The 17,995-nt window shown below is 31.9% G+C and overlaps 1 protein-coding gene across 3 annotated transcripts in view; it reads left to right on the forward strand.

Annotated features, from left to right (window-relative positions):
* The first annotated feature begins 686 nt into the window (after positions 1-686).
* LOC126886364 (G-protein coupled receptor moody-like) overlaps positions 687-17,995 on the forward strand; it is a 33,200-nt gene continuing 15,891 nt past the window's right edge. Inside the window, exon 1 of one of the 3 annotated variants that reach the window (XM_050653263.1) lies at positions 687-779. Coding sequence is in view for 2 of the 3 variants with exons in the window: in XM_050653252.1 (XP_050509209.1) it covers positions 1,130-1,176 (47 nt within the window). In the remaining variant the exon portion in view is untranslated. Of the gene's footprint in view, positions 780-804; positions 1,177-13,126; positions 13,350-17,995 lie in introns of those variants that run through there. The other 2 variants (XM_050653252.1, XM_050653257.1) reach the window with 2 other exon arrangements.

Below are 17,995 nucleotides of genomic sequence, written 5' to 3' on the forward strand. Positions count from 1 at the left end.
CAGACGGTTAGTTAGTGTTTACGTCATTGATTTAAGATGTTAGTACTTAAGCGCTAAAATAAATATTTCTTATTTACCAAACCTTCGGTTTGGCGCCCCTTTGGGGTTACGCCCGCGTGCGCCGCACGCGTTGCACGTCAGGTTACGGGAGCCCTGGGATATTGAGAACATCAGAAATGAGAACGTTGAGGTCAATAACTGGGAAAACACCGAGAGACAGAATACCGAACGACAGAGATCTCTGTAACATACAAGACATAGTCCGGTGGGGAAGACAGAAAAGACGAGAGTGGAATCAGCATGTGACGAGAATGGGCAGAAAGAGAATAGCCCGTATAGCCAGAGATTCAAAGCCAACAGGTAAGAGACCAATAAGAAGGCCCTTTAAAAGGTGGCGAGATAGCTGGCAGTCAACATCACCGCTACGAATACAAGCTCAAAATTGGTTAAGAATAGGTCAAGAGGCCTAATATAAGATGAAGAAGTACTATCAGACATTACGATATTCGGCAGAGTATTTTTCTGAATCATATAGTATAAAAAAAAATTAATATTATTTTGATATTTTTGTATAACTCTGTATACTATTATTGATAAACAATCAAACGCAACATCCAGGAGATAAAACGAACAATGTGATCTTCGCGAAACAGGAAACATCGAACACAAACATTAACAAAAGATCCATCCATAAATGTACCTTCTGTGTAAATACACATTGTTGAATGTTGAGTGCGTATCACCGCCGATTCCGATTTCGATTTATTTTATCTGTCAAGGTAAGGTAGTACCACCGACTTAGTCACGATAAATCCGATAGTACGTCTACTAAACAGATGTATTTCCACATTAGCAGTGGATTCTTTAGAAAATTGTGGTGATTAATACCAAAATATGACTAACGCATGGTTCGCTATGCGGGTTTTTGACCAATGTAACGTTCATTCATTGTGTTGTTTGAGTTAAACACACACTCCGACTCTTTTAGGTTTATTAAGTTCAATTAATATTAATTTTTAACCATCCTGCTGCAAGTTAGGGACGCTCCCTTGTGCCGTTGGAATTATCTAAGTGCCGTCCGTTGGATAGATGTGGATCGTAGTGTTGATGTTGAGTGTGTGATGTGGATATGGAGATCGCGAAAATGGATAGATCGCAGTTTTCTGAACTGTTGCGGTAGGTACCAAATCTATTTATACAAACATTGCATCAGTAAACAGTGAGGCAGACTTTGAGATAAAAAAAATTAAATAGTAATTCAAGTAAAATTGCATAGCCGGAAAAACCAGAAAAAATATCTACCGTTTACTAAATAACCTAGATAAATAATAATTATTTTTATGCATATTTATACGAATGTATTCAAGTCGCGATATTTTTACACTCCTACACTCCAAAATCACTATTATTTCGCTCATTCAATTTTTGAAAATTCGCAAAAAGGACACGATTACTTTAGTTTTGAGTGGCGCGGCACTATTTTTTTTTTCAAATTTGAGTAGGCACTAAACACCAAAAAAAATTGGCCCAAGAGTGACCCTTCAAATTTCCAAATTCAATGCTTTTAGCATCAAAAAAGTGGATATTTTATGTTCAACTCGACATATTATACATATACGAATATATCAGACATAATTATACACATTAAAAATTTGCAGAATGAACTAACAAATTAATAATGTAGCAAAACAATAATTAACGATGTGTAAATACAAACAACAAAAAAATGAGTACTGTTGTGACACTGTGCTATGCTATTTAGACATATATAATTTGTATACATATACATAGTGGGCCACATAAAAGTGTCCATCTCGACATTTTTCAGTATTTATTAGATTTTAAGAAAATGATGAAACAGTTCGATTTTTGATCAAAGGGGGACACATTTTTACGGTACATACATCTGTCATTTGTCAACCCCCCTTACACATCCCCCACCCCTTATTTTTAAATAGGGAATAAGGGTCGTGTGCTAGCTCATTTGAAAGGTTATTAAATTCTCTATTCAGTAATATTAACATTGGCATAATTATTTGTACAGGGTGTCCAAAAAAAATTATTTTAAATTAAATTAATTGACACAAAAAGAAGAATGTATATAATTTATTTAACTCAAAATACACTCTACTGCTGACAGAAAACAGAAAAAAACATTTATTTGATAAATAAATATTGTTTGTTGTTTAAATTCAATATTCAATCTACCAAGGGGCAGTTGGGTGGCAGCTTGAACATTGAAATTAAGCAAAAAGCACCAAAAAACATTTTTTTCTGTTTTGTGACAGCACATAGCCACCTTTACTTAACAAGCCATGAAGTTGAAACTTGGCAACATCTATTGGTAGACCGATTAATTCTGACAGTTCTCATTTGTTTTTAAATAATTTTCACTGTATTTACAGAGAAACTAAAATATTTTACAATATTTCGTGCTCCAAATTATAAAGAACATTAAAAGGTATGTTATTAAGATGATTTTAGTTCAATATAATATATTTTTATATAAACTTGCGTGCATATAGAAATCCGTCAACTTAAAAAATTTGTCATTTTTAATGTCTCATATTTCCTAAACCTGTTGGCAGATTTAAGTGATTTTTTTAATATGTTATAGCCTAATTCTTTAACAATACCCCTGTAATAATATTGTTGCTAACAAGTTAAATTTTTATGGTGTACAGGGCGTTTATAAAATACTGAAATTAAAACCCAACCATAGACTCCGGTTTTCTTAACATTCTGTTTTTTGATTAATTCTAACAATTTAACAACTAGATTTGTTATTTATCAATTCAGGGCGTTTCTAAGTAAGTCCGACAAACTTTTAGGGGAAAGGAACAAAATGCAAAATTTTGACGCCTGTATTTTAAATGTAATCATTTTTTTTCGAATTTTGAGAAAACCTAGTAAGTATTTTTTAAAAATTTAAACGCAGAATAAAAGATTACTTTATTACCGAGGGCCGAAAGTCCATTAGAATGAATAAAAAGTTTTTTTTAATGACATATTTGAAACTAAAAATCACACTAAATTTTCTTAGTTTTTCACCCCTGTAAGTTATTAAAATAAACATAGAAGTTTTCAGGGACTTTGGGCCCTCGGTCCTAACGTAATCTTTCACTCTGTGTTTAAATTTTTGAAAAATACTTATTAGTTTTCTCAGGATTCGAAAAAAATGAATCCCGTTTATATTCTTGTTATTGGTTTTTTTTGTATAATAAACGTTACTTACAAGGAATTACTTTTAATATTATTTTGTACAAACTTCTAATTAATAATATTTTCTTGTTCGACTCAAAAAATACTATAAATTTTACCAGAATTTGTACTTTAAAATCGTAGTTTCGAAAGCGGTAGTCCGAAAGTCAGACTACCGACGTCATCAATTGCGACGTTGCCTTTTTCTCTTCATGGCTTGTAAAGTAAAGGTGGCTATGGACAGCAGTAGAATGTATTTTAAATTAAATAAATTACATACATTCTTCTTTTTGTGTGAATTAATTTAATTTAAAAACAATTTTCCTGGACACCCTGTATAAAAAATTATGTTAATGTTTATATTACTAAATAGAGAATTGAATAACCTTCCAAATGAGCTAGCGCACAACCCCTGTTCCCTATTTAAAAATAAGGGGTGGGGGATGTGGAAGGGAGGGGGTTGACAAATGACAGATGTGTGTACCGTAAAAATGTGTCCCCTTAGATCAAAAATCGACCTGTTTCGTCATTTCCTTAAAATTTAATAAATACTGCCAAATATCGAGGCGGACTCTTTTCTTTGGCCCACTCTGTATATATTGTTATGATCTGCTTCTTATTAATTTTATATTAATTATTATTTATTTGATTAATTATTTAATTGTCGCAAATCATACATAAAAATGAATAAAAAATCTCAGGGTGCCTTTTTATACTATTAAAAAAAATCTAAATTATCTCACGTTATACTTATCTTCTCTCGTGGGTTCAGTATCTCTTAGTTGATCCTAATCGGGATAAAATAGGAAAAAGAAATAAAGCAAAATATTAAAATAAACATACAGAATTGTCTTTTATTTATCAAAATCAATACTCTAAAACCTATCAAATCTAAAACCTGTGGACACAGATGTCCGAATGAAATTTTTACCACTTAAATTTATTATAGTTAAAAAAAAAAACAATTTATCGGTTTGTTCCCGATGACTTTGGTAAAACAAACTAAACAAAACAAATTTATGTATTCGCAAGATTAGCTATACTTCCTATTAATTTTTAGAAATATTGGAATTTTAATTTCTATGCTTTTTACTCAAAATTTTAGTTTCCGAACATAAAAATATCTTTCACATAAGTTAACTGACCTTTTGCTTCACTCAATCTGATGTCTTCTCGTGACCCAAAACAGCTCTCCCTCGTTGACTATGTTAAAGGCTACTCATCAAACCCCTCTCCGTTCTCCAGCTTCAAAACTATCAGCATACCAGCACCAATTCTCCAACAAGCCGGGCCTCTTTTGACACGTACTCGATTCAAACAAAACTCCAAAAATTCTCTGCTCTCCTTCTCACAATAATACAGAATCAAAGAGGTATTTCGTCTCAATTTGATCTGTCTCTCGTTCCACTTTTCAACACTATTCTCCACTATCAAACAACCACTGGTACTTGCTAACTATCTATTCACGAAAACGTCGAACTGCTCCTCAGCGATGCCAAAAACATAATGACTTCTTTTTCAAACTCTCTCAATCATTCAAACCATTTTTCCCCTTCCAACTTGCCAAGAATCAGAAACAATCTTTTCCATTCGACAAACAAACAGTCATTTTCAAAATTATTCCGACCATCCTTAATTACTTTCGGGGAAACTCTACATTTACTCGGGTTGAAACAAAAATATTATAATTCCAAACTTTCTTTTAAACCACTCTTCTAGAAATTGATAATTACATCTACCTGTGGATTCTATAGTTTCCGTAGTAAACAATCTTCTTCCATTTTAAACCTAAATACATCGTCTTTTTCACTTTAATGATTCACAAAAGTCTTTAATGGTTCATCGGAAAACTCATTAAAAAAGAAATCCACTTACATCCAAACTAAATTCTAATAAATATTTACAGATCAATATACAGGGTGTATCAAATTTATGTGCCCGCGTTATTTAAAAAAAAATTTAATTTAATTTTTATTTTGCCTTTGATTGATAAATTGAAAACACAATAATATGTTGTCCAAAAAGTATCGGGATGGTTGAATATCTCGCGAAATATACATCGGATTAAAAAACTGACAAATACATTGTCAATATTTTTGAAAAATCTATGAAATGACACTAAATATGATATTCCTCTTCACACCCAGGAGGTGGGAAAGTGGGAACTTTAAAATCTTAAATAGGAACATACATTTTTTATTGCAGATTCGGATTGCTTACGCAAAAATAAGTGGACACGCTGCTTCTTCTCAACACGGCTCTACCTTATCGGCAAAGTCTACGAGAAGTGTACGGTAAATTGAAGATGTAATTACAAAGAAAGAAATATGTATGTCTTTGTCTCACTTTATCACGCTTAACGAATTACGGGATCTGGATTTCAATGCATATTTTTTTTATAATTCTCGTATCAAAGTTAGACGTGAAGTTAGTCGTATTGATGACAGTTGAGAAACTGCCGGCGACCCAAAATAAGTAACTTTTATTCGAGACATTTTTTTAGAATTGTGGATAGATGGCGCTATAATCGGAAAACGCTATTTATCCTGATACCCTAGGTAAATCATAGAAACGGTCTAATATCTCGAGTAAAAAACTACCAAATGAAAAACCAAAAAATACATATTTAATATTTTTCAAAAACCTATCGAATAACGCTAAACACGACCCACCTACTCCATCCCAGGGAGGTAGGGTGGGGGTAACTTTAAAATCCTTAAAAAGGAACTCCATTTTTATAGCAGATTTGAATACCTTATCAAAAAGTAAGTAACATTTATTCGAGACATTTTTGAAGTTATACTTCTTTACGGGCGTAATGACGGTGAAATTTTATATGGGAAAACCTAGCGACCGGGCGCATGCGCATTATAACTTTGGTCTGATTGGATGTTCAAATGACATGACAAAAATTATCCAATATGGCAGTTGTGGCACAGCTGTGGGACTGTGCATGGTTTGGTTATAATGTATGCTTGTTGCGTTTTAAAATTTGTAGGAAGAGAAACAACAAACAAAAAGTTAGTTAATGGTTATACTGCCTTTTTAAATAGTTTTCATATTATATTTTTGGACTTATTTACATAGAAGAGATGATTGTTGCATGCCAATGTGAAAGCTCATCAAACTGTGCCTAGTATGAGTGCCGCAGATCTCGCTTATTCAAAGCTAAAGAATCTTTCACTGGTAAGTGTTTTATAAATAGTTGATCAAATTTTGTTATGATATTTGAACATAGCCACTTTGCACGACGCAAGTGATTGCGAAATTTATTAGTCGTTATACGGGCTCCGATATCTACCTTGAACCTACCAAAATACATAAGTAGTACCTATGTAATACTTTTATTTTACACCTTAATATTCACCTAATATATTGTCTTCTTACTCTATGTTTTGTTGTATTTTTTCAATTCTAAATCATTTCAATTCAAAATCAAAATAATTTGATTTACATAAGTTAAAAATGTCAAAAGGTTAATCTCTTTAGTTAGACGATCTTCGCACACAATGACAAGCTGTCTCTGTGGCGAAGTTTTAATGCGGGTGAATCCCAATACAACGCAAATACCAGCCGCGTGGTAAGTTGGTTCGAATCCCAATAGAAACTTTTATTTTTTTATTTTTTTTTATACATTTTATGATTGTAAGTATATTTATTATATAATTTTATTTTCAGAAAATACGTATTTAGTTAAAATTTTTTCCGACAATTAATGTTCAGAAATCATTTGTGGCATTTTTAATGTGTTTTTTGGCACTGTTTTAATAAAAATTTTTGAGAAGTAGTAAGTATAAATTAATTTAATATTTAAATAAAATATAAATAAAAAGTATATTAATTTCGTTTATAATCATATAATAGAAGTATAACTTCTTACGTGCGTACAAAGTACACACACATTCTTTTTTTAGATTTGTTGATAGATGGCGCTAATAAATCGTATTTTTCCAATTAAAGCGCCATCTAGCAACAAATCTAAAAAATATCTGAAACAAATATTCCTTATTTTTCATGAGGATCCAAATCTGCATTAAAAACGAGGGTTCTTATTTAAGATTTTAAAGTTACCCCCAGCCCATCTCAATGGGCGTGTTTAGTGTTATCCGATAGATTTAAAAAAAAATTCTTTTAATAAAACTTAATATTTAATACTAAACATGTGTTTCTTGGTTTTTCATTTGGAAGTGTATTTCTCAAGATATTAGACCTTTTCTATAATTTACTTAGTGTATCAGGTATGGGCGCCCATACACAACTTTTTAGGGGGGCCAGACGTAAAGATGTTGCACATTAGGAACATTTTGTATACTTTGGATGACAACATGGAGTTTAAAGCACCCGAAAAACTAGGGGGAGCACGGCTCCCCCTGCCTATGGGTATGGGCGCATATGGTATCAGGATAAATCGTTTTTTTCGATTATAGCGCCATCCACAATTCGAAAAAATATCTCGCTAAATTTGGAATAAAAAAAATGGGGATTCCTATTTAAGATTTTAAAGTTACCCCCAGCCTACCTCCAGTGGGTGGAGTGGGGGCCGTGTTTGGTATCATTTGATAGATTTTTGAAAAATATTTAACACTTATTTTTAGTTTTTCGATCGGATGTTAATTTCGCGAAATATTCGACCTGCTTTTGGGACTCCCTGTATAAAAATCGTTGTTTTCAAAATTAAAAAACACAGTATTACTCCAGTCAAGAGAGAAAAAAACATTTATTTTTTATTTATTTATTTATAATAACTTTGATATTTTTTACGTCACACGCTTGTAACTAGGTTCAATGAAAAGCTGGTGAAAAAACACACTAAAAAAAAAGAAATTTCTATGCTTAATAACAAAAAAACAAGCTGAGATATTGCTTCGGACACTTCCTCCAACCATTTTTCCGTGGCGGTATTTTACGAAAAGGTACCATCACTTTAACCGCTTGTAACTGTTTACTTTTTCGCTGCATTTTGGCACGCTTTAATGACTTATTAACAGCCACAATTTTTAGTACCTAATTACATTGATGTCATTATGCAAAAAACAAAGTTATTAACAAGTATATGCCTAAGCGGCCTAAAACTAAATTGCAAGAAGACAAAAATAATGATAATTAGTAAGAACATCAACATAAACGCCCAATTTACAATAAACCATACACCGTTAGAAAGAGTGGAAAAATATCCATTTGGGCTGTAATATTAAGGATACTTGGTATTCAAAAACTAGTATTCAAAAAGACAGAGGCTCTTTTAACAGTGTTAGGAAGATGCTCTGCAACTTATCTTGTAAGTATCAATATAAGCGTAAGAATTCTTAGATGTTACGTCTTTAGTGTCCTCCTCTATGGAGTAGAAAGCTGGAATATTACAGAAGATACCATAAAACGATTAAAGGCATTTGAAATGTGCTACCGACGTATGTTGAAGGTCTCATGTATATGTACACCACACAACTAACATAACGAGTCTGCAGAGGCTAAGAAAAGACAAAGAAATTATTAACATCTTAAAGAATAGAAAATTGGCTTACTTTGGCCAAATTCTTCTTCTTATTTATACATAACATTTATAAATTATTACAAAAATAATAATTTTTGGCAATTATCTTGGCCAATTATTTATGTATTTTAATTGGGAAACTTCCAAATGTAAAGAACTTTTTATGATCTACAACTTTTATTTGAACCCAAAAGATTGTTAGAAAAAACAAAGCAAAATCAACTTTACGTCTTCACATATTTTTCATCAGCTACCTTTCATATATCTTTTAGAACCTTCAAATATCCGTATGAGATTTTTTCAGCTTTTTTCCTTTCTTAACTGGGGTACACTGTACAAGTTATTAACAGTTAAGCAGTGTTAAAAATTAAATAGTAACTCAAGTAAAACTTTCATATTCGAAAAAAAGCAGAAAAAATATCTGCCATTGACTAAATAACCTACATACATAAATAATAATTGTTATCTTTATGCATATACAATATACGAATGTATATCAGACATAATTTATAATTATTATACAAGTACATTAAAAATTTGCAGAATGAACTAACAATACCGTTGCAAAACAACTAATGGTATAAATACAAACAACAAAAAATTAAGTACCTACTGTTGTGACATTGTGCTGTTTAGACACGTAATTTGCATATATAAAAAGTGTTGCTTTCTAAATTAAAAACACACTATTTACACAAGAAATCCGTACTAAAATAAATATTATATTTTATTATTACTTCGCTATTGCATTAATCATCATTCATCATCAACGGTGTTACAACTAATCGTGAATCTTTGCATTTACTATTAGTCCAGAATAATAAGAATTTTCTCGGGACACTTAAAGATCCAGGTAGCTGACTACTTTTTAGTTATTGTAGACTTATAGGAAGAAATCTACCTGTTTCCTGCCTAGAGTTCGCGTCCGTTTTTTAATTGTTAACAATTTAGTGCAAAAATCAATGGACTTTGATCTTTCTTTTTTAATTTGTATGTAATTTCTACGTACATTACAAATATGCAATTTGTTTATAAATGTATTAATTAATAAACAGTCTAATTTGTTTAAACAATTCCTGAAAAATATTTTTCCACCTACCTCTACCGAAAGTATACTTTTCCGGACCTGATTGTAGGGAGCAAAGTTGTACTTTCCTCCCTAGGGAGCAAAATATTTTTCCTCCCTAGGGAGGAAAAGTAAAAGTGACGTCATAGTATTTCATTCATGAAATATAACTTATTGACGCCCTGTATAATATCTATTTTCTATTACGAAGTATCTATACATTTTAACGTTTATTTATAAAACACCCTCTATTTTGCAGAATGGTAAAAAACAGTAAATTGTTATTTTGATTTAACAATGTTTACATTAATAATTTGACTTATATTTGACAGTTGACAGTTATATTGTACCTACTTGTTGTTTTAGTTCTAATAAATTTTGTTGGTTAGTTACATAAATAAATTAAGTAAAAATGAAAAAATTACTTGTTATTTGAGGAAGGTGGAAAAACCATATGTATAACATGGGAGTAAAGTGCCTTTTCCTCCCTTGAATGATTACTGCCCTCCGCTACGCGTCGGGCAGTAAACTTCATTCTCGGGAGGAAAAGTTACACTTTCCTCCCTTGTTATACAAATAGCTATTTCCACCTACCTCTACCGAACGTATACTTTTCCGGACCTGATTGTAGGGAGCAAAGTTGTACTTTTCCTCCATAGGGAGGAAAATATTTTTCCTCCCTAGGGAGGAAAAGTAAAAATGACGTCATGGTATTTTATTTATGAAATATAACTTATTGACGCGCTGTACAATATCTATTTTCTATTACCTAAGTAATATACATTTTAAAGTTTATTTAAAAACACTCTGTATTTTGCAGAATGGTAAAAAACAGTAAATTGTTACTCTGATTTAACAATGTTTACATTAATAATTTGACTTATATTTGACAGTTGACAGTTATATTGTACCTACTTGTTAGTTTTAGTTTTAATAAATTTTGTTGGTTAGTTACATAAATAAATTAAGTAAAGTGAAAAAATGACTGGTTATTTGAGGAAGGTGGAGAAAGCATATGTATAACATGGGAGTAAAGTGCCTTTCCTCCCTTGAATGATTACTGCCCTCCGCTACGCGTCGGGCAGTAAACTTCATTCTCGGGAGGAAAAGTAGCACTTTCCTCCCTTGTTATACAAATAGCTATTTTTTACAAAAATCTATTTTTTTTAACATAGTATCATTAATGATCATAGAAAAAGTTAAAGAACACTAATAAATAAATGATTTTTATTAGATAATTATTTATTGAAGATAATTTATTTATTAAAGTATACCTTAACTTTTTCTATGATTAATAAGGATAGTATGATTAAAATCATGGATTTTTGGGAAACAATTATTTTTTTAAAAATTGTTTAAACAAATTAGACTGTTTATTAATCAATAAATGTCTAGACAAATTGCATATTTGTATTGTACAGAAAAATTACATGAAATTAAAAAAAGAACGATCAAAATATATTCAGTAGATCCCGAGATATAGAAAATGATAGTAGTTTTAAGTTGTCTTTTTTAGTTTTTGAACTCGTGCATTTGTCGGCTCCCAGCTTCCCCTTCACTTACCACGACTAGTCACCAATTGAACTACGTTTTTAAAAATTCGTGTAAAATACCAGCTTTTCTAATATGTAAAATGATTTTTTCTAAAATCATTCTAAATGTTTATAAACTACAAAATTTCACAAATTTGGCATTAGGATTTTTGACTATATTAGATAATTTTTTTATCTTTTTTTTTTTAGTAAATTTTGCTAGCATCAGCTTTCTACTTTCATTTGGCATACGCAAAATTGCCCTATCTTCATTATTTTCTGTCTTATGTTATTGCAAAATAAAGGTCTCTGGGATAAACAATTAGAATAACTCTTAAACCAATTAATGGATCGGCCTCAAATTTTGAGGGTTTCTAAGTGCCACAATACCCAACTTTGGGTGAAACACTAAAGTTCTAAGGTAGTTTTAGTAAAAGTTATTAACAAATAACGATTTTCACTTATTTTGCAGTTTGCGTAGCAACAAATTAACTTTTTAACTTCGCCGAAAAATCGGCATGTCTTCAAGATGTTTTAATGTTCTAAAAAATTTAATTTCGTAATTTTATGTCAACTATTTAGCTTTTGAATGGGGTGCAAAAAATCGAAAAAATCGCGATTTTTGCACTAAATTGTTAATAATTAAAAAACGGACGCGAACTTTAGGCAGGAAACAGGTAGGTTTTCTTCCTATAGGTCTACAAAAACTAAAAAAGTAGTCAGCTATCTGGATCTTTGAGTGTCCGAACATGGTCTATTTTTAGCTTATTACCCTGGAGCAATCCGTTTTAAAAGGAATTGTAAAGTTGGAAGTAAAGTTTTTGGTTTCAGTTTAGATTTCCCCCTTAATTTTTGCTGGTAAAGCATATTATGAGCCTTCATGAGGATTAATATGGAATTCATAAGAGTCCGAATCTACAGAGTTTACAATGAAAGTATATCATCTAGCATGAAATGGGGTGAGGACTTGGAACTCTAGAAGACTGTTCGTCTTAGTTGTTTTTAGACATACAACTGATGAATTTAGCTTGAGTGTTGCTGTCACATGATGCCCTGCCAAAAATATATTTATTTCATTCCCCATCGCTTTCTCAATGTGGAACTCTCTTTCTCCCTCTCTAATCTTGATCCCCCGGAGGGACTCTAGTGGCTGACGTGACGTCGTGTATTGTCCATCTCCAAATATCACTGTCTCTGGTCTTCTCTTTTAACTGACGCATAGGTATTTTGTATATTCCTGTAATTTGATCGATCCATCTTGTTTGATGGTCTTCCTCGTGATCTTCGGCCTTCCACCTTTCCTTGTATAATGAGTCTTTCCATGTTTTCTGTGTTTGCTCCCATAACATGTCCAAAGTACTTTAATTGTTGGAGATGGACTTTACTGGAGAATCGTTGGCTAACTTTGTATAGGTCGATGACCTATAACAATGTTGTTTTAGTCCTTGATGTTTTTTATTTGGTTTATTTCGTTTGACTGCAATTTTACATCGTTTGACTACCAAATGGTAGAACTAATTGTTAGAATTAAAAGTCGTTCTTTTAGTAATGAAGCATATATTATAAGGTTTCTCTCAAAGCTTTTGTCCCACACAGAAGGCAGGGTAAAGAGAAAAAAGTAACTTCTCCGTATTTGGTTGATAATAAATTAATATAATAGATGGTGATTTGTTTTTTTGCTGATAAGATAATAAATTATGTTTTGTTTTTGACTGACACCTCTTATTTTGTTTTTGATTTTACACTCCGATATAGTTATCTCCTCTCAACCCAATCTACGACCTATCCCAAAACTTCTTTGAGGTAACATTGTTTTTCAGACAATCTTATCATATTTTGTATGTAGGATTGTAGGAAGTCATTATGTACGTTATATTTGAAAAATATGCGCTTTGAATGTGTTTCGGCGTTAGTGATGCATCTCTTGCATTGCAGTGACGATTTGTTTACCATGTGGTGAGCATGTGTAACGATTCGGTGGTTGTTTCGCTCTTGTGCCGTTGGTAATAATTGTTTTTATGGCCATTCCAGAACGCCCAACTCATTCTGAATGTGTTAAGTAGGTACAATTTTATTTGTTTATTGGATACAATTGTTCGAATCGATTTAATTTGATGACTTATTGTTGTGATTAATGTAGGCCGGTGTACAAAACTGCATGATTGAATAATATGGTATAGGACAAAAAGCAATGTAACTATTTGTTTGTTCACATTATCTGTTCGCAAATTGAAGAAAATATTACAAAAAACTATCATATTACACTATTTAATTAATATATTTTGTGATAAATGACTTCAAATGCAATTAGAAATATTTAATGACGTTTTGAGTGCTAACCCGGAAATCGTTTTTAAAATTTTTAAAAAAAAAAAATAAATAAATTTATGCTGACTTTGGAAAGGCTTCCCCAACTTCTTCCATTGATCTCTATCCTGAACAACATACTTCCTATTTCTTCCGGCTAATGTTGTATTGAGGCGTTTCCACGTTTATTTTTTTTTGTCTAAAAGTGTTGCCTGCGAAGCTTCTTTTGAGTTTGGCAATTTGTGTTGTGATATGTTCCATTTTTATTTTTGATTTTACTCAGTCTTTTTCGTCTTCTTCTTTCTCGTTTTATAAGCAATTCTGCTTGTTCTTTGGCGGATTGATACCTCTATGGAAGATTGTCATTCCATCTTTTGCATGATCAGCTTATACTTATTCTTCTTCTTCAGGTGCCATCTCCGCTACGGAAGTTGGCAATTATCATAGCTATTTTAATTTTTGAGGCAGTAGCTCTAAATAGTTGTTTTGAGCTGCATCCAAATCATTCTCGCAAGTTCTTCAGCCATGAAATTCGTCTTCTTCCGATGCTTCTTCTGCCATCTATCTTTCCTTGCATTATGAGTCGCAGGATGCCATACTTCTCGTCCCGCATCACATGTCCGAGATACTGTAGTTTTCTTTCTTTAATTGTAAGTTCAACTTCCTTCTCTTTACCTATTCTTCTTAGTACTTCGTTATTCGTAATTCTATCTACCCAGGAAACCCTCATAATCCTTCTATAGGTTCACATTTCAAAGGCGTTAAGTCGTCTCATTGTCTCTACATTTAACGTCCATGATTCCACTCCATAGTATAGTACACTGTATACGTAACATTTTGTTAGGCGTACTTTAAGAGCTAATGTTAAATTTTTGCTACATAGGACCTGTTTGACCTGACTTTGATTTCTGCAGTGTACCTAGTCATTATTTTCTGTTATAAGTGTTCCTAGGTAAGTGTAGTTTTCGACTCTTTCGATCTGCTGGCCCTCTACTATCAAGATTTCGTTAGTATTATGGTTGTTTTTACTAATTTTCATAAACTTCGTCTATTTGATATTGAGAGAGAGTCCGTACTTCCTACTACATCTTACTATTTTACTCATGAGTCTTTGCAGGTCTTGTAAACTATCGGCTATTATTACTGTATCATCGGCATATCTGATGTTGTTAACTAAGACTCTATTTACTCTTATGCCGACTGTTTCATCCTCGAGAGTTTCTTGCATTACCTCTTCAGAATAAGCTTTAAATAATAGAGGTGATAGTATACAGCCTTGCCGGACTCCTCTCTTTATTTCCATTTCTTCAGTTGTTTCTTTTTCAATTCTGACTATTGCTCGCTGATTGTAATAGAGGTGTGTTATTAGTCTTAAACCTTTTTCATCTAGGTTTTTAGTTTTCAGAATTTCCATGAGTCGATCATGTTTTACTTTATCAAACGCTTTATTGTAGTCTATAAAACAGGCGTAAAGGGGACGGTTAACGTCCAAACGTCTCTGTGTCAGCACATTGAAGGAGAATAATGCCTCTCTGGTACCCATACCATTGCGGAACCCATATTGAGTTTCACTAATATCCAGCTCCAGTTTAGAGTGTATTCTGGCGTGGATAATTTTCAGCAGAATTTTCAAGGTATGTGACATTAAGCTTATGGTAAGTCACTTAATTCTTTGGCATTCAATTTCTTTGGCAAACACACAAATGCTGATGTCAACATTTCTCCAGGGATGATTCCCGTAGTATAGATAGCGTTGAACAGTTCTGCTATTATGTCCAGGTTTTTCTCGTTGACCAACTTTATCAGCTCGCTAGGTAATTCATCTGGACCAGCAGATTTATTGGTTTTTGATAGAGTCTATTGCCTGACTAACCTCTGATTTGGTTATCTCTGGGCCTACATCTATGCATCTTTGTACAAGTGCATTAAAGGTAAACAGGGCTTACTAATGTTTGCGGAATCTGATACATATCTGATGTCAGTTCTATGATGTATAATTCACAAGATGTCCTTTAATACATGACCCAATAGGCTTATGAGTCAATAATCATCACAGTTGGTAGGACAATACTTCTTTGGAATGGTAACAAAAGTGGAGATGAGCCAATCTTTTGCAATTTCTTCAGTTCTATATTATATACAATAGAACCCACCAAAACATAGGTATGTAGATTTTTCATCCAGTATTCTTAAAAGATCACAATGAATCTCATTTAGTCCATACTAGTTGAATAGGGTAAACACGGCTAAGCAGCAGCCTCCTTTAGACACTTCTTATAGGAATTTCTCTAGTTAATTTGTTTTCAGCTTTAATATTTACAGTCATTTTTTTGTAAAGCTGTTGTATTCTTTAAAATCTGTTGTCTGCTTTTGACTCCCATATAAAATCTAACTCAAAAACAAAAACAATCAGTCATTTAAATTAAATACAAATTTCCCATACTTACGAAAGCCCCTTGGTATATAAATCAGTTAAAAACTCTTGATAACTTTTATGTGGAACATAGTTTTCTATTTCGGTCATAAATTTTAATAGCTTTGGATTCGAAAATCTCAATAAAATATTTATTTTTGACATTACAACGTGCTTTCAATTCCCATAAAATTCCTAACAATTTGAAATAAACTCATTAAATGTTTAAGGTACTCAACTAAAATAAATTTATTTTTAAGGGCAGTAATTTATTACAAAAAGATTCCTCATTAGGTTTTAGTCTACAGCGGTGTAACCAAATTGTTTCAAATATACGTAACTAAAATATTTGACAAAGGGAGACAATGGGAAACATAGAAATGCTAAAAATGCTAAAATAGGTAATTCTGCGAAGTGAGAATGTGACTCTCTCATTATCATCATTTTTCAAAATCAGATGAGATTGTTACACAATCATACACAATACCTATGCAATACACAATACAGGAACACAATTTATGTTCTGATATTTTAAAAACTTAATTAATATAACCACATCTATGATACTGATTTCATACACAAATTAACACAAAATAACACAAAAAATAGTCGGAGTATGATGCCCCTAGAGTAATATTATCACGTTTAAACAATTTTTTTCAACCACACACTTACTGTGGCCTATAAGATCTAGGCCAAATATGTCAAGTTTTGAAAAGACATACGCCAAATCTAGGTTATAATATCTTCTAAGAATTTTTAGAATAATCTTTTTTGAGAACGATTTCCTGAGTGGAAATTGAAACGTCAAACATTTACTTAAAAATACGGATAAGAGTTGATTAAAAACGCAATTTTCATTACACCGTTAATTGTGGCTCAATCCCATATAAACAGAAAATAGTAGATGTGGCATCCACGCAGACCTTTTATCTTTAAAATATTGTAACACCGTTTTTTAATACAAAGCAAATATTTAAATATATTTACTATTATAGATTATTGTGTTTGGTAAATGAACACCAACCAATGGCAAGAATTGTTCATTCGATATCAGTTGATAGATGTAAATAAAGGATTCCTCAACACTTTTTTATCGGTAAACAAAGGGACCGATATTTGATTTTATTAGTGATGAAGTAATCTTGCTGACAAAAAGTAAACAAATATTTTAACTGTACATACATGGGTTAATAGTAAATAGTAAAAGGGAGTTAATTTTATTTAATAAACTTTTAATAAAATCGCATCACGAATGCGATGGCATACTGCTCCTGCATTCGTCTGGAAATTCTTCCGTCTTTATAACAATTTATTCCTCTCTCTTCCAATGATGTACCTACACGACTTACTCAGGAATATCCTCTGGATATTCCTAAGCAAGTGCTTTACTTTTCACATTTTTTAAAGTTCTTGGTAACCAGGTCTGTTGCCGTTATTTTGACTTTCTACGTTTTCATCTCTACTGGTTTTTCTTCTGAATTTTTGAAGTTATACTTCTTTAGGCGCGATTGAGATTGAGGGTGAATTTATATTGATCTGCGCGCATGCGCACACCGACAGTATGGTATTAGTCGTTATACGGGCTCTGATTGGGTGTTGGAATGATCTGTCAATAATAAATAATTGTTCAATATGAAGGTAAACAAATGTATAATATATTAGTTTTATTGTTGTGAGGACAGAAACACAAAAGTTTATAATTGTAGTGACATTTAAATAGTTTTTAAAAGCAACAGGTACGTAATAATTGCAAATGTATCATAGGTACCTACCTATTTGAACCTACCAAAATACATAGTATGTAATAATTTTATTTACATAATTTGATTACCATCAAAATTTCTATCAATGTTCACCTAATATATTGTTTTATTACTCTATGTTTTGTTGTATTTTCTCAATTCTAAATCATTTCAATTCAGAATCAAAATAATTTAATTTAATTCAAAAATGTCAAAAGCTTAATCCGTTTAGTTAGTCGA

The sequence above is a fragment of the Diabrotica virgifera genome, chromosome 1 (genome assembly GCF_917563875.1).
Source record: "Diabrotica virgifera virgifera chromosome 1, PGI_DIABVI_V3a".
Taxonomy (NCBI): Eukaryota; Metazoa; Arthropoda; class Insecta; order Coleoptera; family Chrysomelidae; genus Diabrotica; species Diabrotica virgifera.